Below are 16057 nucleotides of genomic sequence, written 5' to 3'. Positions count from 1 at the left end.
CACTCCTCAGAGTTGTTGGCCAGGAGCTGACCCATCGGGCCCTGCCCACAGGATGTGCTGCACCTGGGTGAGGAAGCGCCCTCCCACCTCTACTACTGCCAGCTGGAGGCTGGCGCCTGCTATGTCTTCACTGAACAACTGGGTCGCTTTGCCCTGGTGGGAGAGGCCCTCAGCGTAGCCGCAACCAAGCGCCTCAAGCTGCTTCTGTTTGCCCCCATGGCCTGCACCTCCCTTGAGTACAACATCAGAGTCTACTGCCTACACGACACCCATGACGCACTCAAGGTATCACTCGCCCCCATCCTGCCACAGGGAGGCCACATGCCACCGTCCCCCTCCCCTCAGCATTGAGGGCTCACCACCCCCTTCTGGAAGAGGGTGACATGGGGAAGGGTGCTCCGGCCCCAGGGATTAGCTGACTGCCTGGATTGCACTGCAGGAGGTGGTACAGCTGGAGAAGCAGCTGGGGGGACAGCTGATCCAGGAGCCTCGAGTCCTGCACTTCAAGGACAGTTACCACAACCTGCGTTTGTCCATCCATGATGTGCCCAGCTCCCTATGGAAGAGCAAGCTCCTCGTCAGCTACCAGGTGAGGGCGCTCAGGGTGCCTGGAGGGGGCACCCCTAACGCTGAGCACACCTGATGCAGCCTCTCCGCCCATCCCCTCAGGAGATCCCCTTTTATCATATCTGGAATGGCACGCAGCAGTACCTGCACTGCGCCTTCACCTTGGAGCGAGTCAGCCCCAGCACCAGTGACCTGGCCTGCAAGGTGTGGGTGTGGCAAGTAGAAGGCGATGGGCAGAGTTTCAATATCAACTTCAACATCACCAAGGTGGGCAGAAGGGGGCATCGGCACTGCAGAAATGTGCCAACCCCTCCCCCCACCCCCCCATCCCCACCCCCCGCCCCATACCTGGCCTATCCTGGCTTATCTGGCCCCCAAGCCCAACCCCACCTCCTCCTAGAAACTGCTTAGCTGCTTCCTCCAAGTCTTCAGGGAGAGAGATGCAGATGCAGACAGACAGATGCAATCACAATCTGACTTGGGTTGGAGATTGAAGAGGATGTAGGAGCAGCAGCAGGGAGAGAGAAAGCCGCCTGGGGGCCCTGGGGCTAAGGAGGAGGAACTTTGTACAGTACCTAGAAGAATGAGTAAGAGACAGCAGTGAGGGAAAGGGGGCTTCTGGCAGTGGGAACTGAGTGGGGAGGACAAAGGCAGTGAGTGGAATACAGTGAGTTCTCTGAATGGTCAGTAGGGGTGACTTGGGGAGGGATGATGGGAAGAGAGGAGAATGAGGCTAGACAGCTCCTCTGCTCACTGGCCATGTGCCTTTGGGCAGGTCACCATACCTCTGAGCCTTGAGACCCTCTAAGCTCTAGTGAGCAGGGCACTGGCATACCAGGGGTGCCTGGGAAACAGTGGCTGTGCTACCCCCATGCCCTGAGATGGTTTGGGTGCTCCCCCAGCAGGAGGTGGCAGTGGGCCTGGGCCATGAAAGTTCTAACAGGCGCCTCCACACCTCCCCACCTCCAGGACACAAGATTTGCTGAGCTGCTGGCTCTGGAGAGTGAAGGGGGGGTCCCAGCCCTAGTGGGCCCCAGTGCCTTCAAGATCCCCTTCCTCATTCGGCAAAAGATCATTACCAGCCTCGACCCGCCCTGTAGCCGGGGTGCCGACTGGCGGACTCTGGCCCAGAAACTCCACCTGGACAGGTGGGTAGGAGATGAGCAGGGAGGGGCTGTGAAGGCCCCCCCCCTGCAGTCCATCCTGGTGCAGTGGGTCGGGTAGGGTGGATAGGAAGCTCTCTGGGGCTTGCACCTCATCTACCAGCAGCCAATGCGTCCAGTACGCTTAGCTGAGGGGAGGTCCTGTCCTTGGGTGGGCTGAGAGGCAGAAGGGTGCAACCTGGGGTGAGGCAGGGCTGCTGACTGGCTCCTGTCCCCTCCCTTCCACAGCCATCTCAGCTTCTTTGCCTCCAAGCCCAGCCCCACAGCCATGATTCTCAACCTGTGGGAGGCGCGGCACTTCCCCAATGGCAACCTCAGCCAGCTGGCTGCAGCAGTAGCCGGACTGGGCCAGCCAGACGCTGGCCTCTTCACGGTGTCAGAGGCAGAGTGCTAAGGCCAGCCAGGCCTACAATGCCTACACTCTCACCAGCTTTGGCACCCGCCAGGGACGGGTAGAGGCCAGATGGGGCCCTTCCCCCACACTCAGGGGGAACTGTGTGGACAGGCCCCCTCCTGGCAGACACTGTCCCTTAACACTGGCCCTTCAGACCTTGCCCACACTTCCACCCCTCCAAGGCCTGCTGGGACTGCCACCTGCTCTGACCCTGCCCCAGAGGTGGGCAGTGCCTAGAGCCCAAGCCAGGCCCAGCCCATCTGTGTGTGTGTATGTGCTTGTGATGCTACCTCTCCTCCTGCCCCTGGCCAGGAGGCCGCATACACACGGGCATGCACGCACACGCTGGGCTTGGGACATGGCCGCCAGAGCTCCTGCCTGAGCTGGACCTTATGCAAACATTTCTGTGCCTGCCAGGTAGGGGTGCATCTGAGGGGCCTGGCTCCAAGCCTGTGAGACCAAGGGCCACAGCTGGACAAGGGGTGGCCCCTGGATTCAGGCACACAACCACCACACAGGCATGTGCCTATGCATGTCTCGTGTGCTCATCTCACATACTCCCAGCTCACACACACACATACACACATCTCATGCTGTACACCTGGAGGCCACTCACGTCTCTCACACCCAGTGTCAATCCACATCTGCCTCTCACATGCTGCCCTTCTCCCATCCACCCAGGGACACCCAATGGCTCCTCCCTGATCCTCCCCCTGCCCCTAGCCTGGAGGAGCCCTGCCCAACAGGGCATGTGAATATGCAATGGGAGTCCCGGGCTGGACAATGGCAAGTGTGCGTGCCGTGATATGCCCGTTTCTGGGGCTGGCCAGTTCCCCCATGCGGGACCTGTTGTGTGAAGCTCGTGCCCTGACTCTGTCTTAAGTGCATTCGTGCACTTACACATGGCCTTATGTACACAGCCTTGCCCGGCCGCCGGGGCGCGTAGGGATTTTAGCGGACGTGAATGTAAATAAATTATATATATATATTGCTAACCCGAGTGCTCCTTCTCTCTGGGAAAGCCAGAGGTCAAGGCTAGCGGCCGCAGAAGGGCCACACTTGAGCTATTCTGGGAGTCCTGGGTGGCTGAGGATAGGTGGAACCTGGGCCCTGGTCCAATAAGAGTAGTTCCTGGAGACTTCTTCAAACACGGGCCATCTGGGCAAGGCGGCAGGCAACAGCAGTGACCAGGGCTGCACCTTTGCCGGACCCATCTTCTGACTGCAGGAAGGTGACCACACAGCGAGGGGCCAGCTCCCTCACGGTGGCTGCCACCAGGCTGGAGAAGCTGTGAGGGGGAGGGGCTGAGGTGAGCTCCTGCCAGCCAGACCCCACTGGACCATTCCCCCCTGCCCATCCCAGCACCCAGACTTACTGGGGGTGTAGCTTATAGAGGGTCCCATCCACCCCTATGGACACAGTCAGCTCTTCTAGGCCCCGGTTCTCACGGATCTTCTCCACCACAGCAGCCACACCTGCCCCACAGAGCTGGGCAGCCCGCTGGGACACAGCTTGGCACACCTCCAGGACCATCAGGGCATCATCTGAAGTCAGGGACAGCCCCAGATCTTCCAGGATGGCTCGGACCTGCCTCAGAGCTAGACTGTCACTGGGGACAGGAAGGAATAGAGCACAGAGAGCCAGGGTCCAGCATTAGCTTTCCCACCTTATGACTTCTCCATCCTCCAGAATGGACCTCCCACCAACTAGCATTTTACCCAAAGTGATAGATTTCTTTGGGAGGTAGAAGGAGGCAATAAGGCCTTAGGCACCTTTCAATCTCAGAGAGAAACTTGGTCTTGAAGATGTCCCTGGTCTGAAGGCGCTGGGTCTGCTGGCCCCGGAAAAGAACTCCAAGGCTGGTCAAATGCAAAAGAATGTGGCGGACAATCTCTCCCAGGTACATGCCACTGATCATCTTCTCAAAACTGGATGAAAGCACAAAGGTCAGGAGAATCTACCTGCTACCATAATAGTGACTATCAGCCACCACCAGCTGCCCCTACCCAGTCCTGCCCATACCTCTGCTTGCCAGGGTTGATGGATGCCTGGTCCACACTTGCATCAAAGCAGGTTCTAAGTAAGCCCAGAGACCCATCATCCCCAAAGGCACCCCACTCCATATTGATGCACATCTGCCCTGAGTCCCCAGCTACAGCTGCCACATTCCGAAGCTCTTCCATGTAACAGGCATTGGTGCCAGTCCCTAGAGAGAAGACAGACAGGGTGGAAGCCATTTACTGACATAGATAAGAACCCCCCTCCCCCAATGCCCTCCCCAGACTGAGATGGCAAAATCTGGGCTCATTTCTTACCTCTCCATTTCCCCTTAGTCACAACCTGTCCTATGTCCTGGTCTGCCTGCCTTCCTGACATTCCTTCTGCAGACCCTGGCAGCATCAAACCCTTTAGGCCTCTGCTACTTTCCCTACCAGGACCACCATCATGGTATCTTCCATGTTACCCCAGAACACCCCTGGGAGATATGTGAGAGCTCCCCCACTGTCTGCAGTTGAGAGACCCAAGCTCCGTGGGCTACCTTTCCAGATTCTTAGTCAAATTAGCAGGTTCTGGGCCGGAAGCTGGGGACATAGGAATCAGCCATAAGGAGCCCCACAGTGGCCAGACGTTGGGCAATAAGGAGCTAACTCTGATAATGCCTGTATGTACCCAATAGAAGTTGCAAAGAAGAGCATCATGGGAAACTTGAGCACAGCTGAGACTTCTTGCCTAGAGGGTCAGGAAAAGCTACAGAGGGAAAATGATGTTTGGATTTGACCTTGAAGCCAGGAAGCACAGGAAGGAAAGGTGTTCTAGGCAGAAGGCATACCTGGGTAAAGACATCCCCTTCCTCTTCCCAACATACTGTCAGCTCTAGGCAGGTGGTCTCCTAATCAGCCCCACCTGGACTTCCTCTGACTAGTTTATTCACACAGCAATCTAGACACACCTCTCCTGAGCATCTCCCCATTCTAGGCTCTATGTTCAAGAAGCTCCCAGTTTCAAAAGGAGGCTCCCACATATCTCCTGTCCTAGGAGACTGATGCCCAAAGAGCTGTGAGAACCCTCCTCCCCTGCCTAGACAAATTCTGTTTTCCAGTTCCATTCATGTTAGGACCACTTCCTTTGATCTTGGCCTTGTCACCCTGTTGTATAGAGTCAGATTCAGCTCTCCCTGACTGTCACATGCCGTTCTGGGCTTAATCCCCACTAAATGGTCAGTTTTGAGAAAATGGGTATGTATCCTGTCTTTATGTATAGTCTTCCTGTCCCTTCTAGCCAGAGGAGAAATGCTTAATAAAGTTCAAGGACTACCTGAAGGACCCTCACAGCTCACTCTTTGTCCTCTACCCCTTCTCAGCCTCTACCTAGTTCCAAGCACTGAGTATGTACCATGAGCCAGGCACTGTGCCACACTTTTTTTCCTCACCTCTCACCCTCATGATTCTGGAGACAAGCATTACTATTATCTCTGTCTTAGAAGGAAACTGAGGCTCTGGTGACTTGATCGAGATCATACAGATGGAAGTGGCAAAGCTAGTATTTCCACCCAAATCTGTATGACTACAAAACTCACATTCATTTAATAGAAGGGCAAACTAAGGCTCAGAAAGCTTAAGTGACTGAATCAGTAGCTGAGCTGGGCTAAACAACCAAAGTTCAGACACCCAGCCCAAATGAGTATTGCAGGGCCTAGTTGAGTCAGGCAGGAATGATGCCACATTCCCAAGGCCAGAGGAACTTCCAACCTGAGGAATCAATAGGGGGCAATGAATTAACATGAGGCAGTAGGAGCACAAAAGAACAGGGCCCTCCTCACCAACGATGAGGCCGACCTCACAACGGGGATCCTCATAGCCACAGGACATCATGGTCCCCACCGTGTCATTCACAATGGCAACCACATTCAGCTCCACTGCCTGCACACAAAAGGATGCTGCTAGTTGCTGGGTAACGTGGTTGTCATGGCAACAAGCACTGGACCCAAAGGTCTCTACTGCAGAGAGCCACCCACTCCACCCCCCAGGTCAGGAAGGAGACCCTTTGCTCCCTTCAAGTCTTGCCACATCCCCAAAGCACCCCTGGAGACAGACTCCTCACCTGTCTTCGCCCAATGGCTTCCCGAAGCAGACACACAATGTCTTGACCCTCACAATCTGACGCACTGAAACCCTTTGTCCAATTTAGGAGGATGCCCTGGGGTAGGACAAAGGTGGGGCAGGAAGGTGAAGGTCCCTTGGAATCTCACTCACCCTTTCGTAACCCATCAAAGCATACGATATCCCTGCTTGCCAAGCAGGATTCCATGCTCATTCTGCCCCCTCCTAACTCTCCAGGAGCCTTCCAGTGTAAAGAAACCTATTAATAACCATATGACCTGTGTCTTCTATTATTAGTGCCAGAATGCTCAGATGGTCTGAGAGTCTGGACGTTTTAAGACGGCTGCCCAGAAGGAATGGTCCTTCATAATTGGGTTAGAAATGAACAGAGCTGGTAAAATGAGTGTTGTGTATGAGAAGGGGGAGGAAAGAGAAGGCTCTAAAGTCCAAATGACAAAAAACTCTGCTCCTTTAGAAAGAACTAGCAAGAGTCACTTGAGAGCAAGGAAATTGAGGAATTAGGGACAGACCCTTGTCCATAGGAGATTCATTTGTGTGTTCCAAATATGAGTGAAGGACAAATGGAAAAAAGCCAGAACCCAGACACCTAGACAGGATGGGAGGAGACAAGACAGATAGGCCTTTATTGTGAGAAATGGGTCTTAAATTGTGAATTTAGCAATGGGCTCTCTAGTCTAGGACTATTCTAAGTGTGCTTCCTCTGAGGGAGTGGGCAGGGGGAATTATTTTCCTGCTGTTAGAAAATGACAGCTCTGCCCAAAGTAGGAGCATGCAGAGCAGGTATGAGAATCTTTAGCGGGCACCTGGGTGGTTCAGTCAGTTGAGGGTCCAACTCTTGATTTCGACTGAGGTCATAATCTTGGGGTCATAGGATCTAGCCCTGTGTCAGGCTCCACGCTCAGTAAGGAGTCTGCTTAGGATTCTCTCTCTCTCTCTCTCCCCCTCTCCCTCTCCCCTTCCCCCCTGTACTCTCTAAAAGAAATAAATCTTTTTTTTTTTTTAATAAAAGGAAAATCTTTGGGGCAGAAGATTCTAAAGGTATTAACTGACACTTCCCCCAACAATATTGCCTTTTATCCCTTTCCCTATATAACCACAGCCAGAGTGCTCTGTGCGCATTGTCTCAAAAACAGAAACCAAAGAGTGAGATGACAAATAAGAAAGAGGGTTAATGTGGGGGAGTCCAGATCATAAGTAGCAGCAACACTTCCCTGCTCCCAGAACAAAGAAAGACCCCTGGTCTGGGGAAGGGGAGCTGGGGGTACCTCAGAACCAGGTTTTAGATTTTAGTTTCCTGAGAAAGGTATCCTATGCCTCTGCTTGGGCTATGCCCCTGTGTGGGAAGGGAGGAGACACAAGAGATTTGAGCGATCTGAGGGCAGAGGAGGTCTCTGTCCTCCTTGCCCATGGAAGGGATGGTGAGTTGTCAAGGAGGTGTCAAGAACCAAGTGAGGAAGTGGCTGAGTCCACACAGTTGAGGCCTAGGCATCTCCTGACTTCCTTGAGTGTCTGCATGTACACAGCAAAGGATGCCGTGCAACTGAGAAGGGCCCCTGCCTGGGGAAAGAAGTCCCTAAACTGATTATCATGAAGTTAATCATCCCCCCACCAAAAAAAAAGAATGTGGGCTCAATACAGAAATTAAGTTCAGTTCTAGAAAATGAACAGAACCGTGTTTCTTTTTGCACACCTGATTTTGCAGTGAGTCCCTCCTGCTTCTCACAATCTTACAAGGAATAATCAAATGGGGTCAGCATGCTTAGCCTAGAGTGGAGCAGACCAGTAGAGAGACACTGCCACATGTCCGATTCCCAAGGGCCACTGTGTAAAAGAAAGCCAAGTACAGAGGCATGTGTCTGAGAGAGGTCAGAGCTGGAGCAGAGCTGAAAACTACACAAAGGCTGGGTGGAGAAGAGAAGACAGTTTTTCAGGAAGAACATAGTGAGCAACTTTAGGAGCAGCAAGCTCCTCACAGGAGGCTTTTTGGCAGAAGTTGGGGGTGTTGAGGAGGAAACTCCTGGGAGCTTGGACCAGAGTATGGGAGGAGCCGTCTCCATGATAAGCATCAGATGTGTGCACTGAGAAGTCTAGCATTCTTGTTGAAGGACATAGAGGTTTATGCTTAGAGGGTGTTGTGTCTAGATCTGTGCCTGCTGCTCTGCTATTCCAGTCAGGCACCCAAGACCAAGCCAGGCATGAGAGAGACACAGCAAGGTCTGGAAGGGGAAATAGGGCAAAGAAACCAAGCAACTAAGCCCCTTCGAGAGACAGGAACTAATTCTGATCCCCATAGGTTCCCTAGCTCAGTATACCAGGGCTGTGGGGTAGACAGTCAGTGTGTTCCCTCATCAGCACTACTCTGGGCCTACATTGCTCTCAAGTGCCTAGACCTAACCTGGCTCCATTTTCTGCCCATTGGCAGCCCCCATAGGTATCTATAATCTTTTCCATCTCAGGCTTCTTTACAGCCCTGGATTCCAGGCCACTTTACCACACTCCCTTCTGCACACATGTCTGTGAAACTGAGGCTAGGCTGGCTCAGCCCAGTCGTGCTTCTACCCACCTGCATCCCCAGCCCAGGATACTTGAAGCCCTCTTCCCAGCCTCCTGCCCATTCCATGAAGGGTATGAGAGTGAAAAGCCCTTATGGATGGTTTTTCCTGGCCTTCCCTCCCTCACCTGATCAAGGCCAAGCTGCCTGCATGGGAAGGAGAAGGTGAAACCCAGCGGAAGGCTCTGCCCACTCAGGCCCTGCTTCTGCTGGAAGTCCACAATGCAGTCCACGATGTGATCAAAGAGCTGAAGTGTAGGGCAAGTCAGGGGGTGGTCCAATCCTGGCCCTTCCCTGCCCCTGACACCAGGTCCAAGCTGCGGGTACCTGCTGTCCAGAGCCCTGGGCCACATTCTCTGGGATGGAATAGATCTGGTTGGTGATCTTCACACCTTCTGCAGTCACACGCACCAGGAGAACCCGGAAGTTGGTGCCCCCCAGGTCCAGGGCCAGGAAGTCCCCACGCTCTGTGTGACAGAGATCCTCAGTGCCAGGACAAAGCACACACTGTGACCTCCCATATCCCAGCCCCACACTCAGCCCAGCTCCTTACCACTGCCATCAGGCGTGGCCCGGACATAAGTGGGCAACATGCGGAGGGATGATGCCTCCCCTCGGAGCCCCTTGACCATGGCCTCCCGCATCTGTGCCTGCACTGCTGCCAGCTGTTCATGGTTCAATTGGAAAGGTGCCAGGGTCTCTTCCAGCAGGTGCCGGTGAGCAGCCAGGCGGGCAGCCACAGCAGTCACCATTGCCACGCCCCGGCCACCCCCATCCACAGAGGGAATGAAGGAGACATCACATTCGGGGGTTAGGAGCATTACAGTCTCCTGCAGGATGCTGAGAAAACTATGCAAACAGACACAAAGCTGACATTACCTGGCTTGGCACCTGACCCTGAACCCCAGGGCTAGCTGAAACCCTGGGCCTCATTGTTTCAAATCCCTTCAGTTCTAATCCATCTGTACACCAACCGTATGCCCAGTGTCTCCAGTGTTCCTGGGGCCCCCAGAGTCCCCTTCCCTTGCACATCCAAAGAGAAGCATCTTTTCTCTCTTCTTTTTCTGGCCTCCCTTAGTCCCCACCTGACCTTACTCTGCTAGGATGCCACTGGTACCCACTGCCTTGCAACCATGGAACCAGAGTGCCCTCTGGGTCTGTATGGAAAACACACACACATTCTTGCTACCTGCTCACACAGGATTGTGTGTATTTCCAGTACCTGGGGTGTTGCTCAAATACTCGGCCTCCGGTGGCCACAGCAATCTGAAGTATCTGCTGCTCCCGGCTGTGCTGGAGGCGAGAGAGAACAGCAGCCAGGGCGGCAGCACAGAGCCGGGCAGCCCGAGTAAACACAGCTGCACATACATACTGCACAAGCTCAACATCTGAGGCCCCCACGTTCAGGCCCAAGTCCTGCAGGAGAGCATGCACACGGGCTGCCCCAGCCCAGGGGCTGGAGGGACACAGAGTACTGCTGTGGGACTCAAGTAGCCCCAAAGCTCCCTGCCCTCCCCCAGCCCCATGGCTACCTGGGCGACAGAGCATCCTCCCCTCTCCCAAGCCAAGAAGCCCCTTGTCTAAGCTCACTGGCTTTCCTTACTTACTCCTCCATCTCAGCCACGTGCTCCAGGAGGATGCTACCTCGGCTCAGCAGGGCAGGGGAGGTGCAGCCACCAAAGAGGACCCCTCGCTGGGCCAGGTGAACCAACACAAGCCTCACCAGCTCACCCAGGTACAAGCCCCCAATCATCTTCTCAAACCTACAGGTAGGGAAGAATGGCTGGACAGAGCTTTCTTTAATTAAGCCCTTAGGCCACCTGGCCCCAACTCCAAAGGCCCCAAAAGAAGAGTCATTTTCTTTAGGATCCCCCAGACTATAGGTTCCAGAAGCCAATGGCCTCCCTGGAGATAGGTGGGTATTTATCCAGACCCTGCTGCCCCTTCTGGCTTAAGTATCTATCAGGAATAAGAGAGGGCTAAGGGCTGAAAACTCTGGGTTCTAGGATCTTGAGCCCTTCCTTCTCTGAGCCTGGCCAGCACCCCCCAAGGATGCAACCTGGAAACGCTATGAACAAGCAAGAGGGAGGGGCCTGAGTTCAGGGACAACAGCAAGGAAGGGAGAAGAGTGATAGGGCCTAGAGAAGAAGGTCAGGCCACCTCTGGGCACCAGGATTCAGGGACTCTCGATCCAAAGCATGATCAAAGATGGTCAGCATTGGTCCCAGGACCCCATCATCACCGAAGGAGCCCCACTCAACGCTGACGCAGACACGGCCCCGGTCCTCGTCCAGCACTGCCACATGCCTTGCCTCCTCCATGTAACATGCATTGGTGCCAGTGTCTGGCAGGGATGAATTCATCAGGATCTGACCATCAGGTAGCTGTGCCCCCTCCCCCCCATCATCACAAATAGCCCATGGCTCACCTACAACAAGCCCGACCTCACACGGCCCAACCCCTGGCTCGCAGCCCATCATGGTGCCCACTGTGTCATTCACCACAGCAACCACATCGATGTTGTAGGCCTGGACAATGGAGAGGGCAGAGGTCATGGCTGACCTAGGTGGGCAGAGCGGGGAACCTGGGAGATGGGCAAGACTAAGGCCTTGGCTTTGATGGAGGTGCTCAGAGTCCATGAAACACATGTGTGCTCATGCCCACACATATACTCTAGGTCCTCCCACCCTGTAGAGGATTTTCCTTCCATCCCACACTCCCTCTTGTCTCTTCCACCCTCTACTTAGGCCCTGGGGCTCTCAGAGGCTCCCAAAGTCAGTTATCACCTCCAGAACACCAGTGGTCCCCACAGGACCAAGATGATTGTGAGCAAGCATGGTACCTTGAAGACTACACTGTAGGTACCTAGCTTCCCAAGCCATCCCCTCTTGACCCTGACTTACCTCCACTAGCATCACTAGTTAGTCCAGATGGATCCAGATTCACTTTTCTCAGCCATCCAAGTTTTTGCATATATCCTTCTCAGAAAATAGACCTTCCACCCCAGTCCCAACTTATATACTTGGCAAACTCCTCCTTAAAACCCCTGCCCAAGTCCTGATGTGCCCTTCCCAGTGCTACCGGAGTCATTGAAACCACCTTCCTGACAGGGACAATCCTCTGTCAGAATGCTTTCCTACTAGACTGTGAGGTCCTTGAAGACAGGGTCAAGCCTTTTCATCTTTATTTTGCCTTATGGTCCCAAAAATTTATTTGACTTTTCTTAGCCTCAGTCTCCTTACCTACGAAATGGGAGTGGTAGCAACATTTGCCCCAGGGTTAAACTGGATAAAGGATATAAATAGAAAAGGAAAGCAGGCCCAGGCACAGCCTATGTGTGCTGGGCCCAGGCCCAGGCCACACAAGCCACCCTCCCATTACCCCTGCCTCCACTCACCCCATGCCTCTTGATGGCATCTCGCAGCAACTGGACCACATCGTGGCCTTCCACACCACTGCACCTAAAACCTTTGGTCCAGGAAATAAGGGTGCTCTGGGGGCAGAAAAGCTGGGTCACTCCTTCAATAGACTTCATGGAGCTGCAGCTCCACCCACTGTCCCCATGCCCACTCTGTCTCACCCTGTCCAGGCCTGTCTGGTGACAAGGGAAGGAGAAGCTGAACCCAAGTTGTAGACCTTGTTTTCCCACGGGGAGTGCATCCAGGAATTCAGACAGGCAGTGGGCAGCAAAGTCAAAGAGCTGTGGGAGAGATTAGGGGCTCAGCTCTGCCCACCAGAGCCCCAGCCACCCAGCCAGTTCCCAGAGACTAGACAGTGAGCTCTCACCTGCTGACCAGGACCCAGCATCACCTCTGGGGGGATCACAAACTCCTGGCTCCGGGGCTCCATCCTATGCCCCCCAGTGCCCATCAGGGTCACCCACAGAACACGCAGTGAGGCCCCTGTGGCCCCCAGCTCCAGCACCACAAAATCTCCTTGCTCTGGGGCAAACAGGGCACAGAAGGACATGCAGCTGGTGAGACCAAGCCCTCTGCCTCCCAGAGACACCCCCAAGGACTGCAACATCTCATTAGAATTGGGAACCTTAATGGAAAGAGGGATAAGAAACTGTTCCCTCCCCGAGATCAGAACTCTCTCCCTGGGCCTGGCCATCCATCTTAGTCTATGTCACCCACCAGTGCCATGTGGGATGGACCCCACGTATGTGGGCAGCATCCGGACAGCAGAGGCAGGGCTGGCCTGACCCCCCAGTGCCTGCTCCATAGAGTCCAGGAGGCTGGCTTGGATCTGCTGCAGCTGTGTCCCCGTCACCTTGAACTGCTGTAGACACTCCAACACCTGGGGAGAAACAGGCTAATATCCGGGCAAGAGTCCCATTGCCAACCAAATTTTCTGACTCCAACCAGGATTGCCTTACCCAGCCTGCTCCTCCCTTTACCAGTCCAGACCAGCACCTCCCTTGGCTTTCCCAGGGGCTGACTAGAGCCTTGCCTGAGCCTTCTCTGAGCCTTACTGGTCTCCCCAGCACCTACCCAACCCCACTCTTCACCTCTTTACACACCTCGGCTCTCTTGCTGCATACAGCCCATACTTAGTTCCCACATTCTCAGAAGGCGCCTTCCTGAAGGGGAGACTCACCCACCTCCCTCCTCCTACTTCATTTTCTGGCAGCTCCTTATCAGATCCCTATGTCCCCTGCCCCTTCCACTTCTTGGTATTCAGGGTTTAGGGAGACTTCTCTCCTGTCATACCACTGATTTACTCTAGCTGCCCATTTCCCAGAGGTGAGCTGCTCAGTGAGTTGTCACTCATCGAATGAGCAAAAGAGTGAACAAATGTGTGAATAAATTTCAAGTTTAGGCACTTCCCTTTCCCAATCCACTTGACTCTGGAGCCTAAGTAAATTCAGCATCGGAGAACTTGGAGGCCACACCATGGAGGACAGTCCTCCCATTAGTCAACCATCCTTCCTGCAGATATTGAGCCCCGACTAGGGGCCCAACACTATTCTAAGCACTATATGTTGCATAACAAGCTGAGTTCTGTTCTTGTGGAGCTCAGATTTCAGCATAGAGGCAGAAAGGAAGCAAATAAACATATAATATGATTCTGGTCATAATGTTAACTTTTTTTTTTAAGGCAGGAATAGAAGTTTGAGACTGACCAAGGGGAGGAAGAGGTATTTTTGGATATTGGTCCAAAAAGTTCTCCCTGAGGAAGGGAACAAGCCATTTGAAGATCTGGGGAAGAGAATAAAGGGATTTTCTTCAGAGTAAGGGGATGGATTTGAGAGAAGGCTGAGCCAGGGGTGAATCAGAATGATAGGAGAGGTAGGCAGGCAGAAAGCAGAGGATGGGACATCCCAGGTTCTTCTCCACCAGTAGCCCATTGTAGGGGAGCTAAAAGGAGTCCCAGCACTCTACTTCTATGTGGAAACGCTCCCAGAGGACCCTCTGGCCTGACCTTCAAAGAGATGCCAGCAACCTCCCTGGGTTTGCTGGAGTCCCAACCTGAGACTCTATTCTCCTGGGCTTAGCCTTTCCTAGGTCCTCATTGCCTGTCCCACAGGAATTCCATTCCTATGATCCACTGCCCCATACTGGACCCATATCTGTAAAGTAACCACTCAGACATCTGAATAGAGAAGCAGGGGGAGCCAGGGAGAAGAGGCTATTCAGTGAGGGACATGGGGATGACTCAGTTTCACCTCTGCTTTAGAAATAGAGTGGAAAATAGATCCCTAAGGAAGCAAATGATCCTAACTGGAGTGTCAAATGTTCAGTTCCATGTTTACATTATAGGAGATGCTTCTAGCAGCCATGCACACCAGGAAGGGTTATTCCTATGTTATGCTATAAATAAGGAAACTGAGGCTCAGAGAGAGACAGTCATCTGCATAATCAAGCAGCTATTAAGGGATAGAATGGGATTTGAACCCAGATCTGGCTGAAGAGGTGTTTCCACATGAATGGAATTTCACCTGAAATGAACCCAAAGCTGATGAAGGTTGCAGTAAAGAAACCCCATAGGATGAGAAAACTTACATCTGAGTCCTTGCCCTGCCACTTTTCCTGGTTGTGTAGTCCTGGAATAGGACTGAGAAAATAATAATACTCAGAAGCCCTCTGAGTCCCCAGTGTCAGGGGCCATGTCATTTCTCACTTCTGTGGCCCAGCCGTGAGTTACATGCAAAAGAAATGTTTACAGCAGGATCTGGGGCAGAAACTGGACAAGAGTGAAGTGGGAGAATGAAATGCAGTGAGGGGTGATTCCCCCACAGTTTGGGCAGCAAGCCAAGTCCAGAAGATGTCAGAACAAGCTGGAAAACTAAAGAAACAGCAGGGAACAATTCAAGAACTCTTTCATAGATGCCTCCTCTGTGTAGGTCCTTTATCTCCATTAGCTCACTTAATCCTCCAGGGGGTGGAAGGATTAGACTTTATTTTCCTCCATTTTACTGATGAGGAAACAGACTTACACAAGTGTTTCCTGCTTGATGGTGTGATATGCAAGAGTTTCTAAATCTTAGTCAAGATGACAGAAAAGAGAAACAGTCTGAGCTAACCTGAGGCATATGAACTATGATGCAGAATAACCTCCAAGTTGAGTTCAGCATTGAAATCATCTCTGTGTGCCTGATTGCAGTGGCTATATTGAAGGGAGGGAGATGTGCAGGAGTGACTAGAGAAATAGTGGAAATAGTGGAAGCCTTAAGAATACAGCTTTCGGGATCCCTGGGTGGCGCAGTGGTTTGGCGCCTGCCTTTGGCCCAGGGCGCGATCCTGGAGACCCGGGATCGAGTCCCACGTCGGGCTGATCGGGTGCATGGAGACTGCTTCTCCCTCTGCCTATGTCTCTGCCTCTCTCTCTCTCTCTTTCTGTGACTATCATAAATAAATAAAAATTTAGAAAAAAAAGAATACAGCTTTCTACCAGAAAACCCCAAGAGGGTCCTTTCTAGACTATGTCAACCCATTCAGGGTAGGGACAGCACCTGTGTAGCAAGGTCGCAAAAGTAATACCTTTGGAACTGAAATACCTCAGCTCAGTCTCCTGTCATGAGTTAAAACTCAAATCGGTTCACCTCTCTATGCCTCCTTTTCCTCAGCTATAAAATGAGAAGATAATCTTCACCTTGCTGTTGTGTGGGGCCACAAAGGAGAGAGCTACTAGATCAGATCTGAAAGGCTTAGTGAGGGACACCTGGGTGGCTCAGCAGTTGAGCGTCTTTGTCTTCAGCTCAGGGCATGATCCTGGAGTCCCAGGATCGAGTCCCACGTTGGGCTCCTTGCATAGAGCC

The 16057-nt window shown here is 53.1% G+C and overlaps 2 protein-coding genes across 9 annotated transcripts in view; one reads left to right on the top strand and one right to left on the bottom strand.

Moving 5' to 3' along the window:
• UNC5A (unc-5 netrin receptor A) overlaps positions 1-3119 on the top strand; it is a 61979-nt gene extending 58860 nt beyond the window's left edge. For all 5 annotated transcript variants that reach the window (XM_077895427.1, XM_077895429.1, XM_077895431.1 and 2 more), the window contains 5 exons: positions 52-285; positions 440-589; positions 670-834; positions 1537-1715; positions 1959-3119. In XM_077895427.1, the coding sequence (XP_077751553.1) occupies positions 52-285; positions 440-589; positions 670-834; positions 1537-1715; positions 1959-2124 (894 nt within the window). In that variant the 3' untranslated portion in view covers positions 2125-3119. The remainder of the gene's footprint in view (positions 1-51; positions 286-439; positions 590-669; positions 835-1536; positions 1716-1958) is intronic.
• HK3 (hexokinase 3) overlaps positions 1-16057 on the bottom strand; it is a 52730-nt gene that overhangs the window by 32764 nt on the left and 3909 nt on the right. Inside the window, exons 3-20 of one of the 4 annotated variants that reach the window (XM_077895433.1) lie at positions 12933-13110; positions 12583-12737; positions 12377-12496; positions 12194-12289; positions 11225-11324; positions 10957-11140; positions 10404-10559; positions 10019-10252; positions 9350-9645; positions 9124-9263; positions 8925-9044; positions 6226-6321; positions 5945-6044; positions 4147-4330; positions 3897-4052; positions 3500-3733; positions 3121-3412; positions 958-1142 (exon numbers count right to left, since the gene is read on the bottom strand). In XM_077895433.1, the coding sequence (XP_077751559.1) occupies positions 3268-3412; positions 3500-3733; positions 3897-4052; positions 4147-4330; positions 5945-6044; positions 6226-6321; positions 8925-9044; positions 9124-9263; positions 9350-9645; positions 10019-10252; positions 10404-10559; positions 10957-11140; positions 11225-11324; positions 12194-12289; positions 12377-12496; positions 12583-12737; positions 12933-13110 (2694 nt within the window). In that variant the 3' untranslated portion in view covers positions 958-1142; positions 3121-3267. The remainder of the gene's footprint in view (positions 1-957; positions 1143-3120; positions 3413-3499; positions 3734-3896; positions 4053-4146; positions 4331-5944; positions 6045-6225; positions 6322-8924; positions 9045-9123; positions 9264-9349; positions 9646-10018; positions 10253-10403; positions 10560-10956; positions 11141-11224; positions 11325-12193; positions 12290-12376; positions 12497-12582; positions 12738-12932; positions 13111-16057) is intronic. The other 3 variants (XM_077895434.1, XM_077895435.1, XM_077895432.1) reach the window with 3 other exon arrangements.

Source organism: Canis aureus, chromosome 4 (genome assembly GCF_053574225.1).
Source record: "Canis aureus isolate CA01 chromosome 4, VMU_Caureus_v.1.0, whole genome shotgun sequence".
NCBI classification, from domain to species: domain Eukaryota; kingdom Metazoa; phylum Chordata; class Mammalia; order Carnivora; family Canidae; genus Canis; species Canis aureus.
Note: the sequence above shows the minus strand (reverse complement) of the source record. Positions and strands in the feature narration are given on the sequence as shown.